This window comes from Phodopus roborovskii, unplaced genomic scaffold (assembly GCF_943737965.1).
Source record: "Phodopus roborovskii unplaced genomic scaffold, PHOROB, whole genome shotgun sequence".
Taxonomy (NCBI): domain Eukaryota; kingdom Metazoa; phylum Chordata; class Mammalia; order Rodentia; family Cricetidae; genus Phodopus; species Phodopus roborovskii.
Window position 1 is genome coordinate 163236 of NW_026125572.1, and position 17719 is coordinate 180954.

General features: G+C 41.1%; 1 protein-coding gene across 1 annotated transcript in view; it reads left to right on the forward strand.

Annotated features, from left to right (window-relative positions):
- Window positions 1-17719, forward strand: part of Dync2h1 (dynein cytoplasmic 2 heavy chain 1) — a 185863-nt gene that overhangs the window by 82221 nt on the left and 85923 nt on the right. Inside the window, exons 56-63 of the mRNA XM_051177788.1 lie at window positions 679-792; window positions 1293-1453; window positions 5816-5939; window positions 6563-6684; window positions 14412-14498; window positions 15518-15644; window positions 16566-16707; window positions 17526-17635. Of these exons, the coding sequence (XP_051033745.1) occupies window positions 679-792; window positions 1293-1453; window positions 5816-5939; window positions 6563-6684; window positions 14412-14498; window positions 15518-15644; window positions 16566-16707; window positions 17526-17635 (987 nt within the window). The remainder of the gene's footprint in view (window positions 1-678; window positions 793-1292; window positions 1454-5815; window positions 5940-6562; window positions 6685-14411; window positions 14499-15517; window positions 15645-16565; window positions 16708-17525; window positions 17636-17719) is intronic.

Consider the following 17719-nt stretch of genomic DNA (forward strand, 5'->3'; position numbering starts at 1 on the left):
CTCTGTTTAATACTTTCAGGATTCATAAAATACCTTTTAAAATCATATTTAGACTTTGATGATATATTTCCTAAGCATCACCTTTCTTCTGTTGAGTTTATTCCAAGGAACCTTTGAATTCTTCCTTCGCCTGGGTGTCATGTGTGCTTTGCTGGGTCCATTGTATTGCTTTACCTCCAGCCTCAGAGGGCTGTGAAGCTGTCCATCTCCTTTGAATTCTGCAGCTGAATCTGTCCTTTGAGCTTAACCGTCTAGTTACCTATGAAATATGCCCTTTCATCCTGGTTTTGCAGTTACAGAATAAGGCAGGTTTGAATGAACTCAATGATTTTCCTATTCCATGTTTCTGTTTTGTTGATGGTTGTAAAATAGAGCTAATTTTTGAAGACAACTTATAAATCATACTAGATCTCTGTGCTATCATTCTGTTTTATCTATTTCTCACATGTACTTTCTAATTGTCCTGCTTGTTTTATTTGTTTTTGTCAGCTTGACACAAGCAGAGTTATCTGGAAAGAGGACCCTCAGTTGAGAAAATGCCTTCATCATACTACTGACCAAAAATTAATTTAAAAACTTAGGAAACATTATTTTTAAAAAGATTAATGTTTTTGCTGTCATGCTTTTGAACACTGAGTGCATTATAAGTGATTGTAATGTTGATTAACTATTCCCCAGGATGCTAGTGAGCAGAAGACGGAACTTGAAAGACTAAAACAGAAAATAGCAGAAGAAGTTGTTAAAATTGAAGAAAGAAAAAGTAAAATAGATGATGAATTAAAAGAAGTACAAGTAAGTTAAAAAAATACTAACTAAATGTGAATATTCCTTCCACACGTTTCCTACCATTGTATTTGAGCTTCAGTGTTATTGTGGCTCAGTTTATTTCTTAGCACTGTTCCTGGTGTGGTCTGTGTTTATGTATTAGATGTGGAAATAGAAGCAAGCAGGAGAACCTGCCAGGGGTGAATCAAGACTGCCTGTTGGTTAAATCTGTTTCTCCAGACTTGGCTAAGTGACCAGACTTTTCCTACAGTACAGATCCCCCGGGAAAATGGAAAAAGTATCTCAAAATAAATTAGATTTGCTGAATTAGGATGGTGCAATCATTGAAGCAAGATGTTTTACCTAATTTCTATGTTGTTTTCTTTTGTGTGTCAAAAAAAAGAAGGCGGTTAATAACTATTGTCATTACACCAAAATGCCAATATCTATTACATGATGTGTAAAATGTTACTGATTTTCAGAAGCAAGCACACACATTGACATTTCCTGATGTGTTTGTCTCTCAGCCTCTAGTCAATGAAGCCAAGCTAGCAGTTGGAAACATTAGGCCAGAATCTCTTTCAGAAATTCGCTCACTACGCATGCCACCAGATGTAATTCGAGATATTCTTGAAGGAGTTTTGAGGTTAATGGGAATCTTTGATACATCATGGGTAAGCATGAAAAGGTAAGTTTTTAAAATTTGTACAAAATGTTTTTTTTTTTTTTTCACCAATGAACTTTACCTGCCTGCAGGCATATATTTTTGGGTCCCAATGATAGAGGTATTTTCATGGCAGGGACGAGTAGATGAGCTCACATCACTAGAGCCAGTAAGCAGACAAAGCATTTGCATAGGTGATGTGTCCTTTCTTTCTGATGCTCCTCCTCCAGGATTGTGCTGCATAGCAACCCTCTGTGGAGGTTTCAGGGCCATGCTTTCTTCTCCCAGTCGCTTCTCATCCTCTCAAACGGATATTCAAGATTAACCATCTCAACCTTCAACACCTTTCGTCAGCTTGGCACCCAAACACATCTCAGACCAGAGCATTCTACCGTCCAGGTCCCTGAAAGGCATTCCATTGCAAAGTACATTCTGTCCATCTACACGAAATCATAGACTTTGTGGTTCTAGCATTGCTCAGAACTCCAGAGTTTCTCCTGAGGTTCTAAAGCAACCTATTAGCCCCGATAGAATTATAACTTTGTATACTTTGAACAAATAGCAAGGCAATGTAAGCATTTTACACAAAAAGAATCGGGACCAAAGCAAGTCTCTGGCAAATGTCGAATTCCCCATCTCCATTCACAGCATCTGGGATGTGGTTTTGCCGTATAAGTTATAAAGAAAGGGTTTGGACAGCCTTGTGCCTACATGGCTACTTTCTTGGGATGACTTTTTGTCTGCATTTTTCCATGTTTCTGCTACCTCTAACTTCCTTAGTTCTCCGCTTTATCGTTAGCTTCACTCATTACCTTCTCAGGACCTGTTGTTACAAATTCCATGGCTTCCAGCGCTTTGCTTTGAAATCCAGTTACCTCACAATTCTTGCATGCTAGATGCCTTCAAACCCTGAGATCACACGGACAATGCCAGCTTTCCACGAGCTTAAGCATTAGCTGGGCCTCCTCAGATGTTGTCTGCTGCTGCCTCTGAATCCCTCAGGGACTGATCTCAGGAGAGCACTTGTCATGGGGAGCTGTGTGAGAGCAGGGTACCACAGACCTCTCTGCCCATAGCAGAGTCTGAGATGGGATCAAGCTTTACAGCCTTTGGTCTGCTGATGCTTGAGATCATAACACACTTTATATGCCTTGTGCAAGGGCAATGTGCTGTGTGAGAGTAGGGTACCACAGAGCTCTCTGCCCATAGCAGAGTCTGAGATGGGATCAAGCTTTACAGCCTTTGGTCTGCTGATGCTTGAGATCATAACAAACTTTATATGCCTTGTCCAAGGGCAATGTGCTGTTTTGTTTGTTGTTTTCTAATAGCCCCAATCCCTTTTTGGCTGACTGCTGATTATTCATTTATTGCCTTATTATATCATTATTGTTATTTATTTATTGGCTCCAGCCTTATTCTATTTTTTGAGACACTGCAGGATTTCAGACTCTTTCTGCTCTGGTTTTTGCTTACACTGTTTTGATCACAAAGCAGTCGGTGATAATCTGAATTCTGGGACACCTTCAAATTGTATCTGCCACATTGACTAAACTGTGGCCTTTAAATGTAGGCATACTCAGCACCTCCAGTAGGGAGGAAGATGTACACAAGCTCCGTTAGTGCTGTTGGCAGTCTCGGGAGCCGTCTTCTGAGCTCCCCCCGCCTCGCCAGACTTCTAGCCACATCAGTGACCTCATCTAGATTTCTCCCACAGAACCCTTCGAGAGGGTCTACACTTTATTATTAGGAGTGTTCCCAGCCAGAATTCCACTCACCTTCAATTCCCATGCTCAATTTTCCATTTTTGACAACAATAATGAATATGTGTAATGAATGTTCTCATTCCATTTTTTATATAAATTCAGTCTGAACAAGTTAAGTAACGTGTCTCTAATCACTGCTATAAAAATTTTTAATTCTGTCTTTCTGGCTCCATATTTCATGGCCTCAGAGCTACAGATCCCTGTTGGAGTTTTTTTGTTTTTTTCTTTTTCCTATCTAAAACTGAGGCTTGGTTGGATCTGGGTCTTGATTCCCTGAGTCAGGACAACCCTGTCCCCAGACTTCATCTCTTAAGAAAGAGGTGTGTCATTCTGCCAGGGCTTCATGGTCACATCACTTTTCCAGGTCTCACGCCTTTCATCATGTGTCCCAATATTTATTAGTGAGTGGTTTCATATTCTTATTTTGGAAGAGCGTAGTGTTGACATGCCCATCCCTTGCTCAACACTACCATGTTAGGTTTTGTCTTAGTTACTCTCGAGTAGCTGGGATAAAATACTCTGTCAAAAGCCACTTAAGAGAGAGGGCTTTTGTAATACCAGGATACTACGTACCATGCTGAGGTGCTTGTCACAGCTGATTCCATTAGCTGCAGTGTCAGGAAGCAGAGGGAGAAAATGCTGGAGATCAGCCTGCTTTCTCCTGGATCCTAGCCTATGTGGTTCTTCGCACTCAGATTACCTCATCTGGGTAATCCCTCCTAGGGATGCTAGAGCTAGTGTAATCCAGAGAACCCTGACAAAGCAAACACTTATCCCTTGGGTGACTCTAGACCCTGTCAGGTCATAGTCAGTATTAACCTTACATCAGCTAAATCTCTAAGGCATATTTTCCTCCATGTTTCCTTAGGAAGTTGGTATTCTCACTGAGATAGCATCCCGCCATGAGGATGTCCCACTGTAAAGACAGCCCACTGTGATAGCATCCCATAGTAAGGGTAGCTCACCGTGAAGGTGTCCGGGTATTAGCATCTAACAGTGAGGGCAGCCCTTAGTGAGAGCAGCCAACTGTGAGGGCATGTTTCGCAGCGGCAATTGAACTTGGTCATACAAAGTAGACAAGTTCTCTCCCAAGTGCCATCCATTTTCTTCATCTACAGAGCTAACCTAAGTGCCCGCTAACCCTGAATTATCCCCAGTACTGTTTGTTGTGTCTTTTCCATCATAAGACTGTCTCTAGGAGCTCACTTATATCCGCCTAGTTAGGGCTCTGCCCTTGGCCTTCCTGGAATGGGGCTTAGCTTCCTGAACAGCAGGTGCTATCCCGTCCCTAGACAGAGTAAATGCTTCTGCTGCACTCATATTGCCGCTGACTCTTCTGCAATTCCCACGGTTACTGTTGTCCTCTGCCACCTGTCCGGGGTTGGCCTACTTGCTTTGGTTGGCATTATGGCTGCCTATAAGGATTTTCATGGAGCATTCTTAATATTTCCTTTATTCTCTAACTAACTACTCTCTAAATATATAGTACACAGGTTACCCTGGAGTGTCAAGGTATGTGGGATCATCTCAGAATCTAAATATCTTCTCTCTGCTAGTGACTATTCAAAGTGATAACCGAGGAAGAGAGGAATGCCTGAGAATCTTGCTATCACATTTAATAATTTATTTAGCCCTTACATAGAAGAGCATCCTGATTTCACTAGAGTTACTGATGAAGACAATGTTCACTGTCCCGAGAGTCTTGAACTCTGTCGATGGCTTAGAGAGAAGGGGAGAGGAGAGAAAACGAAGGATGGTGAAGAGAGAGGAGAGAGGAGTTAGAATACACAGATAGGAGCTAGAAAGGGCTAAGAATCAATAAGGCATTAACTCAAGGAATTAACTCAGAGAAGCTACATCGCTCTGAGTTTTCTCCAGAACATTGATTGCTGTTGGGGTTTGTGCTGTTGAGGTCCACACTAATGCTAAGGAGTCATATTTACTTCTGGAGATATAGGCTAGGGTAGGAGCACTTTAGGAAGTCCCTGGGGGACTCCAGAGCATGGGCGTGTAAGTGGTTCACACACAGGGAGAGTGGACTGCTGGATGGTGTGATTCTCACACTCCATGTCCTGCTCCCGACTGTTCACGGGACAGTGCACAGACTGCTTCACACTCTCAAAGCTTGGGTTTCTTGTTAATTAAGACAGGATGGTTTGTTGTAGCTCAAGCAGTTGAATGTTCTTTGTCCCATACAACCTGTTCACACTGCTATCTGTCCTGACTATAAATGTGTAGTTGTCCTCTGATGGCCAAGTTCGGTATGACACAGAGGAGCTTCTTGTTGACCTGGAATTCATTTGGAGGAGCCCAGCTCTCAGCTTATGTTCATGGAGGAATGTTAAATCAAGTCTTTTAATCCATGTACTATCAGGATAAGACACAAATTGTTGAGAAATGAAAATAGTGTCTTCCTACATCAAATATACAATGGACATTAAAATAATAAAGGAAACCCTTGTCTTCTAAGTGAAAAAAAAAAACATGGTAGTTATTAGCTCTGTGTTAAATCTTCATATCCTGTTCTTGTGAATTAATTAGCTTTAAGCACTGCCCACACCCCATTCATTTAGAAAGAATGATTTTAGTTGGCCATGCTTGAATTATTGTGCCTTCTCCCTAGCTTCCTTGCAAAAAGGGGTGTGAGAGAAGACATTGCAACTTTTGATGCACGGAACATCCCGAAGGAGATACGAGAGAGTGTGGAGGACCTTCTCTTCAAAAACAAAGCCTCTTTTGATCCAAAGGTACTTGGTTTTTTATCCTTTTTTTTTTTTTTAGGCTTTTCACTGTGGACTGCTCTTGTTATTGCCATTGTCTAAATGATCTAAAAGCTAAAATTAAGTCAAAACAAAGGTTCACGTTTGTTGTCCATATGGGCTTCAGATCTAGAGTTTACACTCAGCTTATCCCTTTTCCTTCCTTTTTCCACATCCACGTCGTTAGCTGCATTGCTTTTCCCCTCTGCTGGAAGCTTCTGGAATCATGGACATCCACTGCCTCATACTTGTATCAAATTTCAGTAAAGTCTAACTTAATGATTCTGATACTTTTTAAATTCTTTATTTAAATGCTAACTCTTCTTTGACACCATTAATAGCTTTCAACATCGCTCTCATCTAATAAAAGCTTATCCCACATAGAAGGAAAAATGATACATGCACTCTATAAAGGAGACAGCCCAGTCATGTTGTGCCTGTGCGTGCGCGTGCTACAAGATCCCATATGCGTGACACAGATTGACTTTGATCTGCAAGGAGAGTTCATAAAATCTATTTCTTTCAATGAATGCTTAGATAAAATGCCGACATTAATTTATGTTTGCCTAATGTTAAGTCGGGTATGGAGTCATGTGTGGTGACTTTTTCAGAATGCTAAGCGTGCCAGCATTGCAGCGGCGCCTTTGGCTGCTTGGGTCAAGGCCAATGTACAGTACTCCCATGTCTTGGAGCGGATCCAACCTCTGGAAACAGAGCAGTCAGGACTAGAGTCGTAAGTACAGCACAACACACAGACGGTCTGACCTGCGTTGCCGTCAGTTTGATGCATGTATTATAGTGTTTGGTTTTGGATGTTTGTTTTGCCTCTACTTTAAAATGGCAGCTGAAAAAGTAAGCTTTCAGATGAGTGGGTGAGATCCCAGGATACGAACTGAACAGGTCCAAACAGCAGCTAAGTCAAGGGTAGGCAGCAGAAGCCACTGGCTTTCCCGTGTGTCCGTCTTGCTGGTGGTGTGTGAACAGGCAGCAGCTTCTTCAGAGGAGTCAAAGTAGGAAAAGAATGGCTGAATGTGCAGACCTCGTGTAATGTTATTTTGACATTGATGTTCTGGGAGATATTTAGCATGGATTTCCCCAAATAGTATCTAAGCATGTAGGAAGGATACTCAACTACTTAACTTTGGAGACTGAAGATACAGTTTAGTATTGTTACTAATTCTAAGTGCAGACTAAGAGGTTTGTTGAAAGTGTCATTAACTTTTGATATTACCTACAAACCCATTCTAGAGAAAATTCATTACTTAATTTTTTCAATATCAATTATATGGAAATTTTGTAGTAAATCACTTGTTTTTTATTATTTTGACAATGAAAATATTTTATTTGTTAAGACATGTATTTTATGAGTTTAGTTTTGGTCTCGCACATCTTTTTCTTGCGCTTCTCTTTTTAATTACTGGAGATTGAGCCCCAGATCTTGGACTTTATCATCAAAAGACCCACAGTGTGCTGCATCCGACCCACAGTGTGCTGCATCCGACCCTCTGTTGTCGTCCGGCACACTCGGAGGCGTAGTCGCTGATCTCGTGGTTTTCTTTGTCCCTCAGTGATTCTTCTTGAGTTCGTCCTCCCGAGTCCCGCTTAAAGCTGCTGTCTCCTAACTGCTGGGCAGTTCCTCTGCCTCTTTCGGTTCCATCGGTTTATTAGGAATTCTTCTTCTTTTAGGTCCTTGTTTCCCTAGGATATATGTTTTAGTTCTTTCCTATGAAAAGGAGATAAAAAGTATTTTGAGTTCTTCACATGTTTATTCTGTTACCATGTATGTTCAGTATCAGAGTGGCTTATATGTAGTGATTTTGATGGGCCCATCATGTGGTCTGTGGCAGAGTTTCACCATCACTTTGGTTGATGTTAAACGAGGGCGAAGGGCTTGTAGTCTCTTTGAACTGAACCTTAAGGCAATTTCAGTGCACACACTGAAGTCCAGCTGTAAACGAATGCCAGTGTTACAGCTTTCGGAGCTACAAAGATACCCGGACTTATCAGGGAGCCAGGGTACCTAGAGCTGCAACAGGACAGCTCAGCCCTGGAGCCACAACAGGACAGCTCAGCCCTGGAGGGAAAGGTGTCCTGACTTATAGCCAGGCTACCTGAAGCTCAGGTACAGTGGATTATGGTCTCCCCACAGAATATAGCAATCCCACTTCACTCCTAGAATCATTACAACTGAGGTCGGCTCTGTTCCTCTAAGGGAACATCATAGCAGAGCTATCTGTTTCTTCCTGGGCCCAAGATGTTACTTCTGCTACACTCTGCTGAAGAGGAAGCCGCTGCAGAAATACAGCAACATCCTCTGGCTCCAGCAAAAAGTTGTTACTTTTTCTGCTTAGCTTTGCCCAACTCACCTCTAAGGGAACGTCCCAGCAAGTTCTATTCTAAGCAAGTTCTATTCCGTGCTGGTGGATGAAGATCTTTACCCAAGAATCTTTGAGAAAGAGATTTATTTGGGATGGAGGAGTCTGGGAGAAGGACAGCCAGCAACTGAACAGGCAGAGGAGCTTATATAGGGCTTCTTAGTAGCAGAGGTTTCCCAGGGAGCTTTTCTGCTCAGGGATTGGTTAGTTTTCCTGCTCAGGGATTGGTTAGTTTTCCTGCTCAGGGATTGTGTTTTTTTTCACTGGTCCTCTTTAGCCTTTTAGCTCTAATTTTAACCAGGGAATATTTCTTTCACTGGCTCTGATTCTAGGGCCAAAGTGTGTTTCTTTGGCTCTGGTCTTAAGTGCCCAATTATGCCAGCACCATTTGTTGAAGATGCTGTCTTTTTTCAATTATATAATTTTAATGTCTTTTGTCAAAAATCAGGTGTTCAAAGGTGTGTGGATTAATCAGGGCCTTCTGTTAGATTCCATTGTTTTGCCTGTCTATTTTTGTGTCAATACCAAGCTGTTTTCATTATTATAGCTCTATAGTAGAGCTTGAAGTCAGAAATGGTGATGCCTCCGAGTTCCTTTATTGTACAGGGTTGTTTTGGCTATCCTGGGTTTTTTGGTTTTTCCATATAAAGTTGAGTATTGTTCTTTCAAGTTCAGTGAAGAATTGTGCTGGGATTTTTGATGAGGTTGCATTGAATCTGTAGATTGCTTTTGGTAAGATTGCCTTTTTTACTATGTTAATCCTACCTATCCAAGAGCATGGGGGAATCTTTCTATTTTCCAATATCTTCTTTAATTTCTTTCTTTAAAGAATCAAAGTTCTTGCTATACAGGTCTTTCACTTGTTTGGTTTGCATTACCTCAAGATGCTTTTATGTTGTTTGTGGCTATTCTGAAGGGTGATGTTTTTCTGATTTATTTTTTGGCCATTTATTGTGTCTATATAGGAGGGCTACATTTTTGGTGTCACATAAACTATCGTCTGCATATAATGAAAGTTTGACTTCTTCCTTTCTAATTTGTATCCCCTTGATCTCCTTTTGTTGTCTTATTGCGTTAGCTAGAACTTCAAGTACAATATTGAAGAGATACGGACAGAGTGGACAGTCTTGTCTTGTTCCTGATTTTAGGGAAATCACATTGAATTTCTCTCTATTTAGTTTGATTTTGGCTGTTGTCTTTCTGTATATTGCCTTTATTATATTTATGTATTTTCCTTTTATTCCTGATCTCTCCAAGACCTTTATGACAAAGGGGTGTTGGATTTTGTCGAAGGCTTTTCCAGCATCTAGTGAGATGATCACGTGGTTTTCTTTTTCAGTTTGTTTATATGGTGGATTACATTGACAGATTTTCATATGTTGAACCATCCCTGCATCTCTAGGATCATGGTGGATGATTTCTCTGATGTGTTCTGGAATCAGTTTGTCAGTATTTTATTGAGTACTTTTGCATCAATGTTCATGAGGGAGATTGGTATGTAGTTCTCTTTCTTAGATGTGTCATTATGTGGCTTGGGTACCAAAGTAATTGTAGCCTCATAGAAAGAGTTTGGTAATGAACCTTATGCTTTCGTTGTGTGAATAATGTGAGTAGTATTTAGTATTATCTCTTCTTTGAATTTCTGGTAGAATTCTATATTGAAACCATCCGGCCTTGGGCTCTTTTTTTTTTTTTTTTTTTTTTTTTTTTTTAATTTTGTTTGGGGGACTTTTGATGACTGCTTCTATTTCATTAGGGGTTATAGGTTTATTTAACTTATCTGTTCTTGATTTAATTTTGGTAAGTGACATCTATCCAGAAAATTGTCCATTTCTTTTAAATTTTCAAATTTAGTGGAGTTCAGGTTTTCAAAGTATGACTTGAAGATTCTCTGGATTTCCTCAGTTCCATTGTTACGTCCCCCCTTTTATTCCTGATTTTGTTAATTTGCATGTTCTCTCTCTTCCTTTTTTAAAGATTTGTCTATCTTGTTGGTTTTCTCGAAGAACTAACTCTTTGTTTCATTGATTCTTTGGTTTTCTTTGTTTTTACTTTATGGATTTCTGCCCTCAATTTGAGTATTTCCTGGCATCTACTCCTCCTGGGTGAGTTTGCTTCTTTTTGTTCTAGAGCTTTCAGGTGTGCTATTAAACTTCTAGTGTGACTATTCTCCAATTTCTTTATGTAGGTACTTAGTGACATGAGCTTTGTTCTTAGCACTGCTTTCAAAGCATCCCATAAGTTTGGGTTTGTTGTGCCTTCATTCTCATTGAAATCTAGGAAGTCTTTAATTTCTTTCTTTATTTCTTCCTTTACCCTCGAGTGATGCAACTGAGCATTGTTCATTTTCCATGAGTTTGGAGGGTTTCTGCAATTTGTGTTGTTCTTGAATTCTAACTTTAAAGCATGGATGGTGGTCTGATAACATACAGAGGGTAGTCCAGTTTGTTTGTTTTTTTTTTTTAATCTGTTGAGGTTTGCTTTGTTGCTAAGTATGTGGTCGATTTCAGAGAAGGTTCCATGCTGAGAAGAAGGTATATTCTTTTGTGTTTGGATGGAATGTTCTATTATATGTGTGTTCAACCTAATTGGGTCATAACTTCTGTTAGTTCCTTTATTTCTGTTAAGTTCTATCTGGGTTTCCTGTCCAGTGGTGAGAGTTGGATGTTGAAGTCTCACACTATAAGTGTTGGGGGTTTTGTGTCTGATTTAAGTTTTAGTAAAGTTTCTTTTACAAATGTAGGTGTCTTTGTATTATGAGCATAGACATTCAGAATTTAGACTTTGTCCTGGTGGATTTCTCCTGTGATGAATATGAAATGACCTTCTTCACCTCTTCGATTGATTTTTAGTTTGAAGTCTATTTTGTTAGTTATTAGAATAGCTACACCAGCTTGTTTCTTAGGTCCATTTGATTGGAAAAATCTTTTCCCTGCCCTTTACTCTGAGGTAACATCTGTCTTTGCAGTTGAGGTGTGTTTCCTGTATGCAGCAGAAGGATGGATTCTGTCTTGTTTCCATTCTGTTAGCCTGTGTCTTTTTATAGGTGAGATAAGACCATTGAAACTAAGGGAAATCAATGACCATTGATTGTGGATTCTTGTTAGTTTTGCAACTGTTGTTTTTGGTGGCATAGTCTGTGCTCCCCCCACCCCCTGCACCCACTGCTTTTTTTGTTTTGTTTTTTTGTTTTTTTTGGTAATGTGGGATTATCTATTGCTTATGTTTTTGTGAGTGTAGCTAACACCTTGGGTTGGAGTTTTCCTTCTAGTACTTTCAGTAGGGCTGGATTTGTGGATATGAATTGTTTAAATCTGGTTTTGTTATGGAATATCTTGTTTTCTCCATCTATAGTGATTGAAATCTTTGCTGGGTATAGTAATCTGGCCTTGCATCTGTGGTCTGTTAGTGTTTGTAGAACATCTATCCAGGACCTTCTGGCTTTCAGAGTTTCCATTGAGAAGTCGGGTGTAATTCTGATAGGTCTGCCTTTATATGTTACCTGACCTTTTTCCTTTGCAGCTCTTAATTTTCTTTCTTTATTCTGTATGCTAGGTGTTTTGACTATTATGTGGTGAGGGGGCTTTTTTTTGGTTCAGTCTATTTGGTGTTTCTTAAGCTTCTTATACTTTCATAGGTATGTCCTTCTTTAGGTTGGGAACATTTTCTCTATGATTTTCTTGAATATGTTTTCTGTGCTTTTGAGCTGGGCTTTTTCACCTTCTTTCATATCTGTTGTTCATTGAGGTTTGGTCTTTTCATGGTTTTCCAATATTTCCTGGATATTTTGTGTTATGTATTTGTTGGAATTAACATTTTATTTGGTTGATGAATATATTTCCTCTAGTGTATCTTTAACACCTGAGATTCTCTCTTCAATCTCTTGTATTCTGTTGGTTATGCTTTCCTGATCACTTACCTACCTCTTCTATTTCCAGCATTCCCCCAGTTTGTGTTTTCTTTATTGCCTCTATTTCAGTTTTCAAGTCTTGAACTGTTTCCTACACCGGTTTGATTGGTTTTTCTTTGCTTTCCTTGTTTTCTTTAAGAGATTTCTTGATTTATTGCATATTTTGGTTTGCCTTTTCCTCCATTTCTTTAATTTTTTTTTTGTTTGTCATTTCTTCCATTTCTTTAAGGGAGTTTCTCACTTCCTCTTTATGGGTCTTTATTATCTTCATATAGTTACTTTTTAGGTCATTTTCTTCTACTACATCTGTGTTGGGATGCTCAGATCTTGCTGGTATAGAAATCCTAGACTCTGGTGGTGTCATGGTTCTCTTTATGTTGTTGACTCTATTTTTATACTATTGTCTACCCATCTCTTCTTGCAGTGGGTGCAGGAGGGGCCTGTGGCTTAGGTGGTTGATCTTCCTCTCCTAGTGGGGCTAGGACCAAGGCTCCAATGGTGGTAGGTGCAGTGCTGGATGGTTTGGGGTATGAGGAGGGTGCCCCCATGTCTCTGGACTCTCTCTCCCTGTGGGGGCAGGGTCAAGGCTCCAATGATAGCAGATGAGTCTGGTTATTCGGTGGGTGGGACGGTGCGAGAAGCCCCCGTCAAGGGCCTCCAAAGGGGGGAGGTGGGGCAGGAGACTGGAAATTATTATTTTTTAAGTTGAGCTTGTTTTAAGGACAAGGAAATCCTCTTTGAAGACCCCAGGTTGTGTTAGCGCCCTCTGTTTTCCTTTTCCTGTCACGTTGATGAATTAATGATCTCCCCAGCTTTTGATGTGGAAGACACCAGGACAGCCCTGAGACTCTGCCAGCCTTCTACCAAGGGAACCTTCTCCTGTTGGAAGGATGGGGGGATGAATGTTTCTCTTCATTTTCATGATCAGAACCTCTTCTAGCCTGTTAGGATGCTGAAACTAATGTACTATTTTCTTATATCTGGTTCTGATAACTTAAAGGTTCTGGTGATAATCATGACAATTTGTGCAAATAGAGGAAGGGTCTCCCACGAGAGACCCTTGGCCCAGGGATTGGCGTTTGTTGCATTCAGAGTGCCTGCTCCCTCCCCAATTGCGCTCCTGCTCTCTCGTTCCTCAGAGCTCTTCCTGTTGCTGCATTAGTCTCTCTCAGTTTTCCTTCTTTTCTCTGACATTCTCTGTATCCACTCGAGGATGTAATTTTTATTTCACTTCTCTTCCTGGCCTTCAGTACTCTCTTGTTATCATTGGCTTTCTCTGGTTCTGGTTAAGAAGCATTCTCGACATGCCCAGTCCTTGACTTTGAGACATCAGCATACAGTCATAGACACTAGACTGTGTGGTTTGTGTTCCCCTCTTCCGGTGTGAGGACTAAATCTTCAGGTGTAGGTTGGCCGAGGAGGGGCCCCTCTTCAGTTGGGGTGCCTTGTAGAGTCACAGTAGCATTCACTGACTTTTGTCATGGAAGCGTCATGTCTTGCATGCGCGGAGTCTACAGGGCTAGATAGACCTGGGCAGCTTGCCGGCTAGATGTGTTGAATTTTGGGTTGGTTTGAAAGCCCATATGTGGGGACGGATGCCATTGAGATGTAGCCCTCAGTGTATCCTACAACTTTTGGACATGCGCACGTCTTTAGCATTCCTGTTCCTTCTCTGAGCAGTTTAAGACTCTGCTTATTTTGATGTTCCCTCTCTCAAGTGTCTCCCTTTTACTTTTCTATTCTGGCCTATCAGTCTTTACTTTCCAAAGTTTACTGAAAGCTTTGCTTCACCTCACCTTTAAGTTCTCTGTATCATATGTGCAGCTTGTACATACTTATTTCATTGGTATCATTTTGTATCATGTGAAAGGAGATAGATGAACATGCTTACTGGTTTTTTTTTTTTCCCTCCAGAATCTACATGCTCAGGTCTTTAAAAAATATTTATTCCTAGAAGCAATATGAGTTATCTCAAAAGACTCACTTTTAGTTGTCTTTTAAAAATATGTGTTCCTAGAAGCAGTATGAGTTATTTAGTTGTGGCATTGCTGCATTACTCTGTGCAGAGTGAACTATGATGGCTCTGTCACATTTACTGCAATGTCACTTCCTAAAGTGCTGTTTTAATATTGAAATCTAAAATAGAATGACATCTAACATCGAATCATACTTTAGGAATCTGAAGAAAACTGAAGACAGAAAAAGGAAGCTGGAAGATCTTCTTAACTCTGTTGGTCAGAAAGTGTCGGAGCTCAAGGAAAAGTAAGTTTTGTTTGGAATTGCAGCATGTCCTAGCTGTGACTACCATTTTCCTCTCAAGTGGAGCTAGGGAGAGAGTAACTGAGAAGCCATTCTTACTCATCTATGTGACTGTTCATGCCTGTGCGGCATATACAAAGGGGATCTGAGTGCAAGATCGTTCTTGGCTACAAGGCTAATTAAAGGGCAGCCTGGGCTACACAGGACCATGTGTGGAAAAAAATGTAGAAAGCCCAAATAAATAATGGTAATACTTTTCTACAAATTATATGCTTTTTCTTTTGGTACTGGAGATCAAAATCAGGGCCTTGTTCTTGCTAGGGAAAGCTCTACTAATTTTAGGGAAAAAATTATAGAAGTTTATCATAGAAATTGTACATCACATGGAAGGTATCCCAGCGTGACCATCTGGTTTCTACATGTTCCTGCACAGATGAACATACCTGCACAGTGTACATAAGCATGCACAGACATACACTGAAGACTGTTAATATCTGGCAAGTAGACACTACTATGTGAGAGATGATACACAGGGGGGCAGATATTTCATTTTGGCAGGCAGATATTTGAGAGGATTAGGCCAGATGTACAGCGAGAGGAAGAAAGTGGGTGGAAGATGCTCAAGGAAATTATAAAGGTAGAATATGTTACCATCATGTAAACGTTCACGTGGTAGCAGATAGGATTGTGCAACTCAAATAAAAAGGAAGACAATTGTAGAGAAAGCCCGGCTAATTCTTAGGGCCAAGGTCTTGAGTAAACACCGGGAGAAACGTGGTGCAGGGGCTCTGGCCAGTCCTCGAGCACAGACTGGTGTACTGAGTTTTGGTGCAGAGGCCTGACCCCAGGGCTTTGTGTTTGGGACATATTCTACCGCTGAGTGCTATTAGAGCAAGAACGAAAGGCTTTGTTTACATGTTTGTGTGTTTGTCTTTCTTATTAATGGTATTTCACACACATGCATAATCAGTATGTCCCGAGGATAAGTTTTTGTTTCTGACTGTATGGTAATGTTTTCTTAGATTTCAGAGCAGAACGTCAGAAGCTGCTAAGCTTGAAGCTGAGGTGAGCAAGGCACAGGAGACAATCAAAGCTGCAGAGGTTCTCATTAGTCAGCTGGATCGAGAACACCGGCGATGGAATGCGCAGGTTTGTCTAGGAAGAGAGCCACAGATACAAGAGCCCTGGCTGTAATGAACGGTTTTGTTTAAAAACAAAAAACCCTAGAAAAATACCCATTAGCTTATAGCTGGCCTTTGACTAATAATGTAGACGTGAATGATCAATCAGTAAGTAAACTCATCTTTAATCACAGTTTGTTTATGAATATACTTTAGGAAAATAACCTAACCTCTTTGACTTGCCCATGTTGTTGATGAGAAGGGCAGGGAGGGCAATGAGCTGAGGGAACTCTACTACAACAATAAGGTTAATATTCAACACTCTTCAGTAATTATTTCTTATTGGTAGGTTCCATGGTTTCACTAATGGTAGCTTTCTGTTTAATTTTTTAAATGTAATTGTGGGGGGCATGCGGGTAAAAACATGTTTATATAGAAATAGCTTGTGGCTCAAACTTATAAACTTAGAGTTCTTACTGGTCTTTTGAAATTCTGGTGATAAAGTTGTTCAGGTGTTAGTTACTATTTAAGCGAATGTTGGTTATTTCGCTAACTGGGGAGCCCTCCTGTCTAGTGAGGGAGGGGAGCCCTCCTGTCTAGTGAGGGGAGCTCTCCTGTCTAGTGAGGGGAGCCCTCCTGTCTAGTGAGGGGAGCCCTCCTGTCTAGTGAGGGAAGCCCTCCTGTCTAGTGAGGGAGGGGAGCCCTCCTGTCTAGTGAGGGAGGGGGCCCTCCTGTCTAGTGAGGGAGGGGGCTCTCCTGTCTAGTGAGGGAGGGGGCCCTCCTGTCTAGTGAGGGAGGGGGCCCTCCTGTCTAGTGAGGGAGGGGGCCCTCCTGTCTAGTGAGGGAGGGGGCTCTCCTGTCTAGTGAGGGAGGGGACCCTCCTGTCTAGTGAGGGAGGGGACCCTCCTGTCTAGTGAGGGAGGGCCTCTCATGTGCTCTCTTCTTCCAGGTAGCTGAGATATCAGAGGGGTTAGCTACTCTCCCCAAAAGAGCTCAGCTGGCGGCTGCGTTCATAACCTACCTCTCTGCGGCTCCAGAAGGCCTCAGGAAGAACTGTCTGGAAGAATGGACCAGGGCAGCTGGTCTAGAGAGTTTGTATTACATTATTATGGACTTGAAAATTCAGTATGCCAATAACAGTTCATCTACCTCTGTTCCTTCTACTTCTCTTAAATGTTTCTCTCTCTCTCTCTCTCTCTCTCTCTCTCTCTCTCTCTCTCTCTCTCTCACCAGGGATAGTATGACTACTTCAGATTTGCTAAATCTTACAGCTTTTTTTATTTTTGTAAATAGTTTCATTATTTTAAGTTTTCTACTCCTACGCATCATATAAGAAACAGACTATCATCTGAATTATTTTTAATTTTCACAAATGTAGAAAAATTAACACTAATTTCACATGCCAAAATTAACATTAATTTCACATGTCAAAATGAAAGGCTCTAACCTTTTGTGGCTGTGAAACATTCACTTAGAAGTAATTCGTGAATTCTGCTATTTTCACTTTTTACAAAGCTTTTTTTGGGTTTATGTTTTTAATGCACAGGAATGGGCATGAGGCCTTCTGTGCTGGACTGTCTGACAGGTATTGGTCGCTACAGTCACTATAGTGCCAGTCTGTCTGTCTGGTGCTGGTTGCTATGGTACCAGTCTTTCTGTCAGATGCTGGTTGCCATAGTACTCAGTCTGCCTGTCAGGTTCTGTGCTGTGATGCCAGTCTGTCTGTCGGGTGCTGGCTGCTGTGGTACCAGTCTGTCTGTCAGATGCTGATTGCTGTGGTACCAGTCTGTCTGTCGGATGCTGGTTGCTATGGTACCAATCTATCTGTCAGGTGCTGGTTGCTGTGGTACCAGTCTGTCTGTCAGGTGCTGGTTGCTACAGTAACTGGTTGATGTCTTTGGCTTTTCAGAATTTGATCTAAGGAGATTTCTCTGCACTGAAAGTGAGCAGCTGATCTGGAAAAGTGAAGGCCTTCCCTCTGATGACCTCTCCATAGAGAATGCCCTTGTGATCTTACAGGTAACCAGTAAGATTGTCTCAGAGACACCATGCTGAAAGCTGGCTCCATTGCAGTATGAGCATGTTTTAGTTCTTATGGCTGTA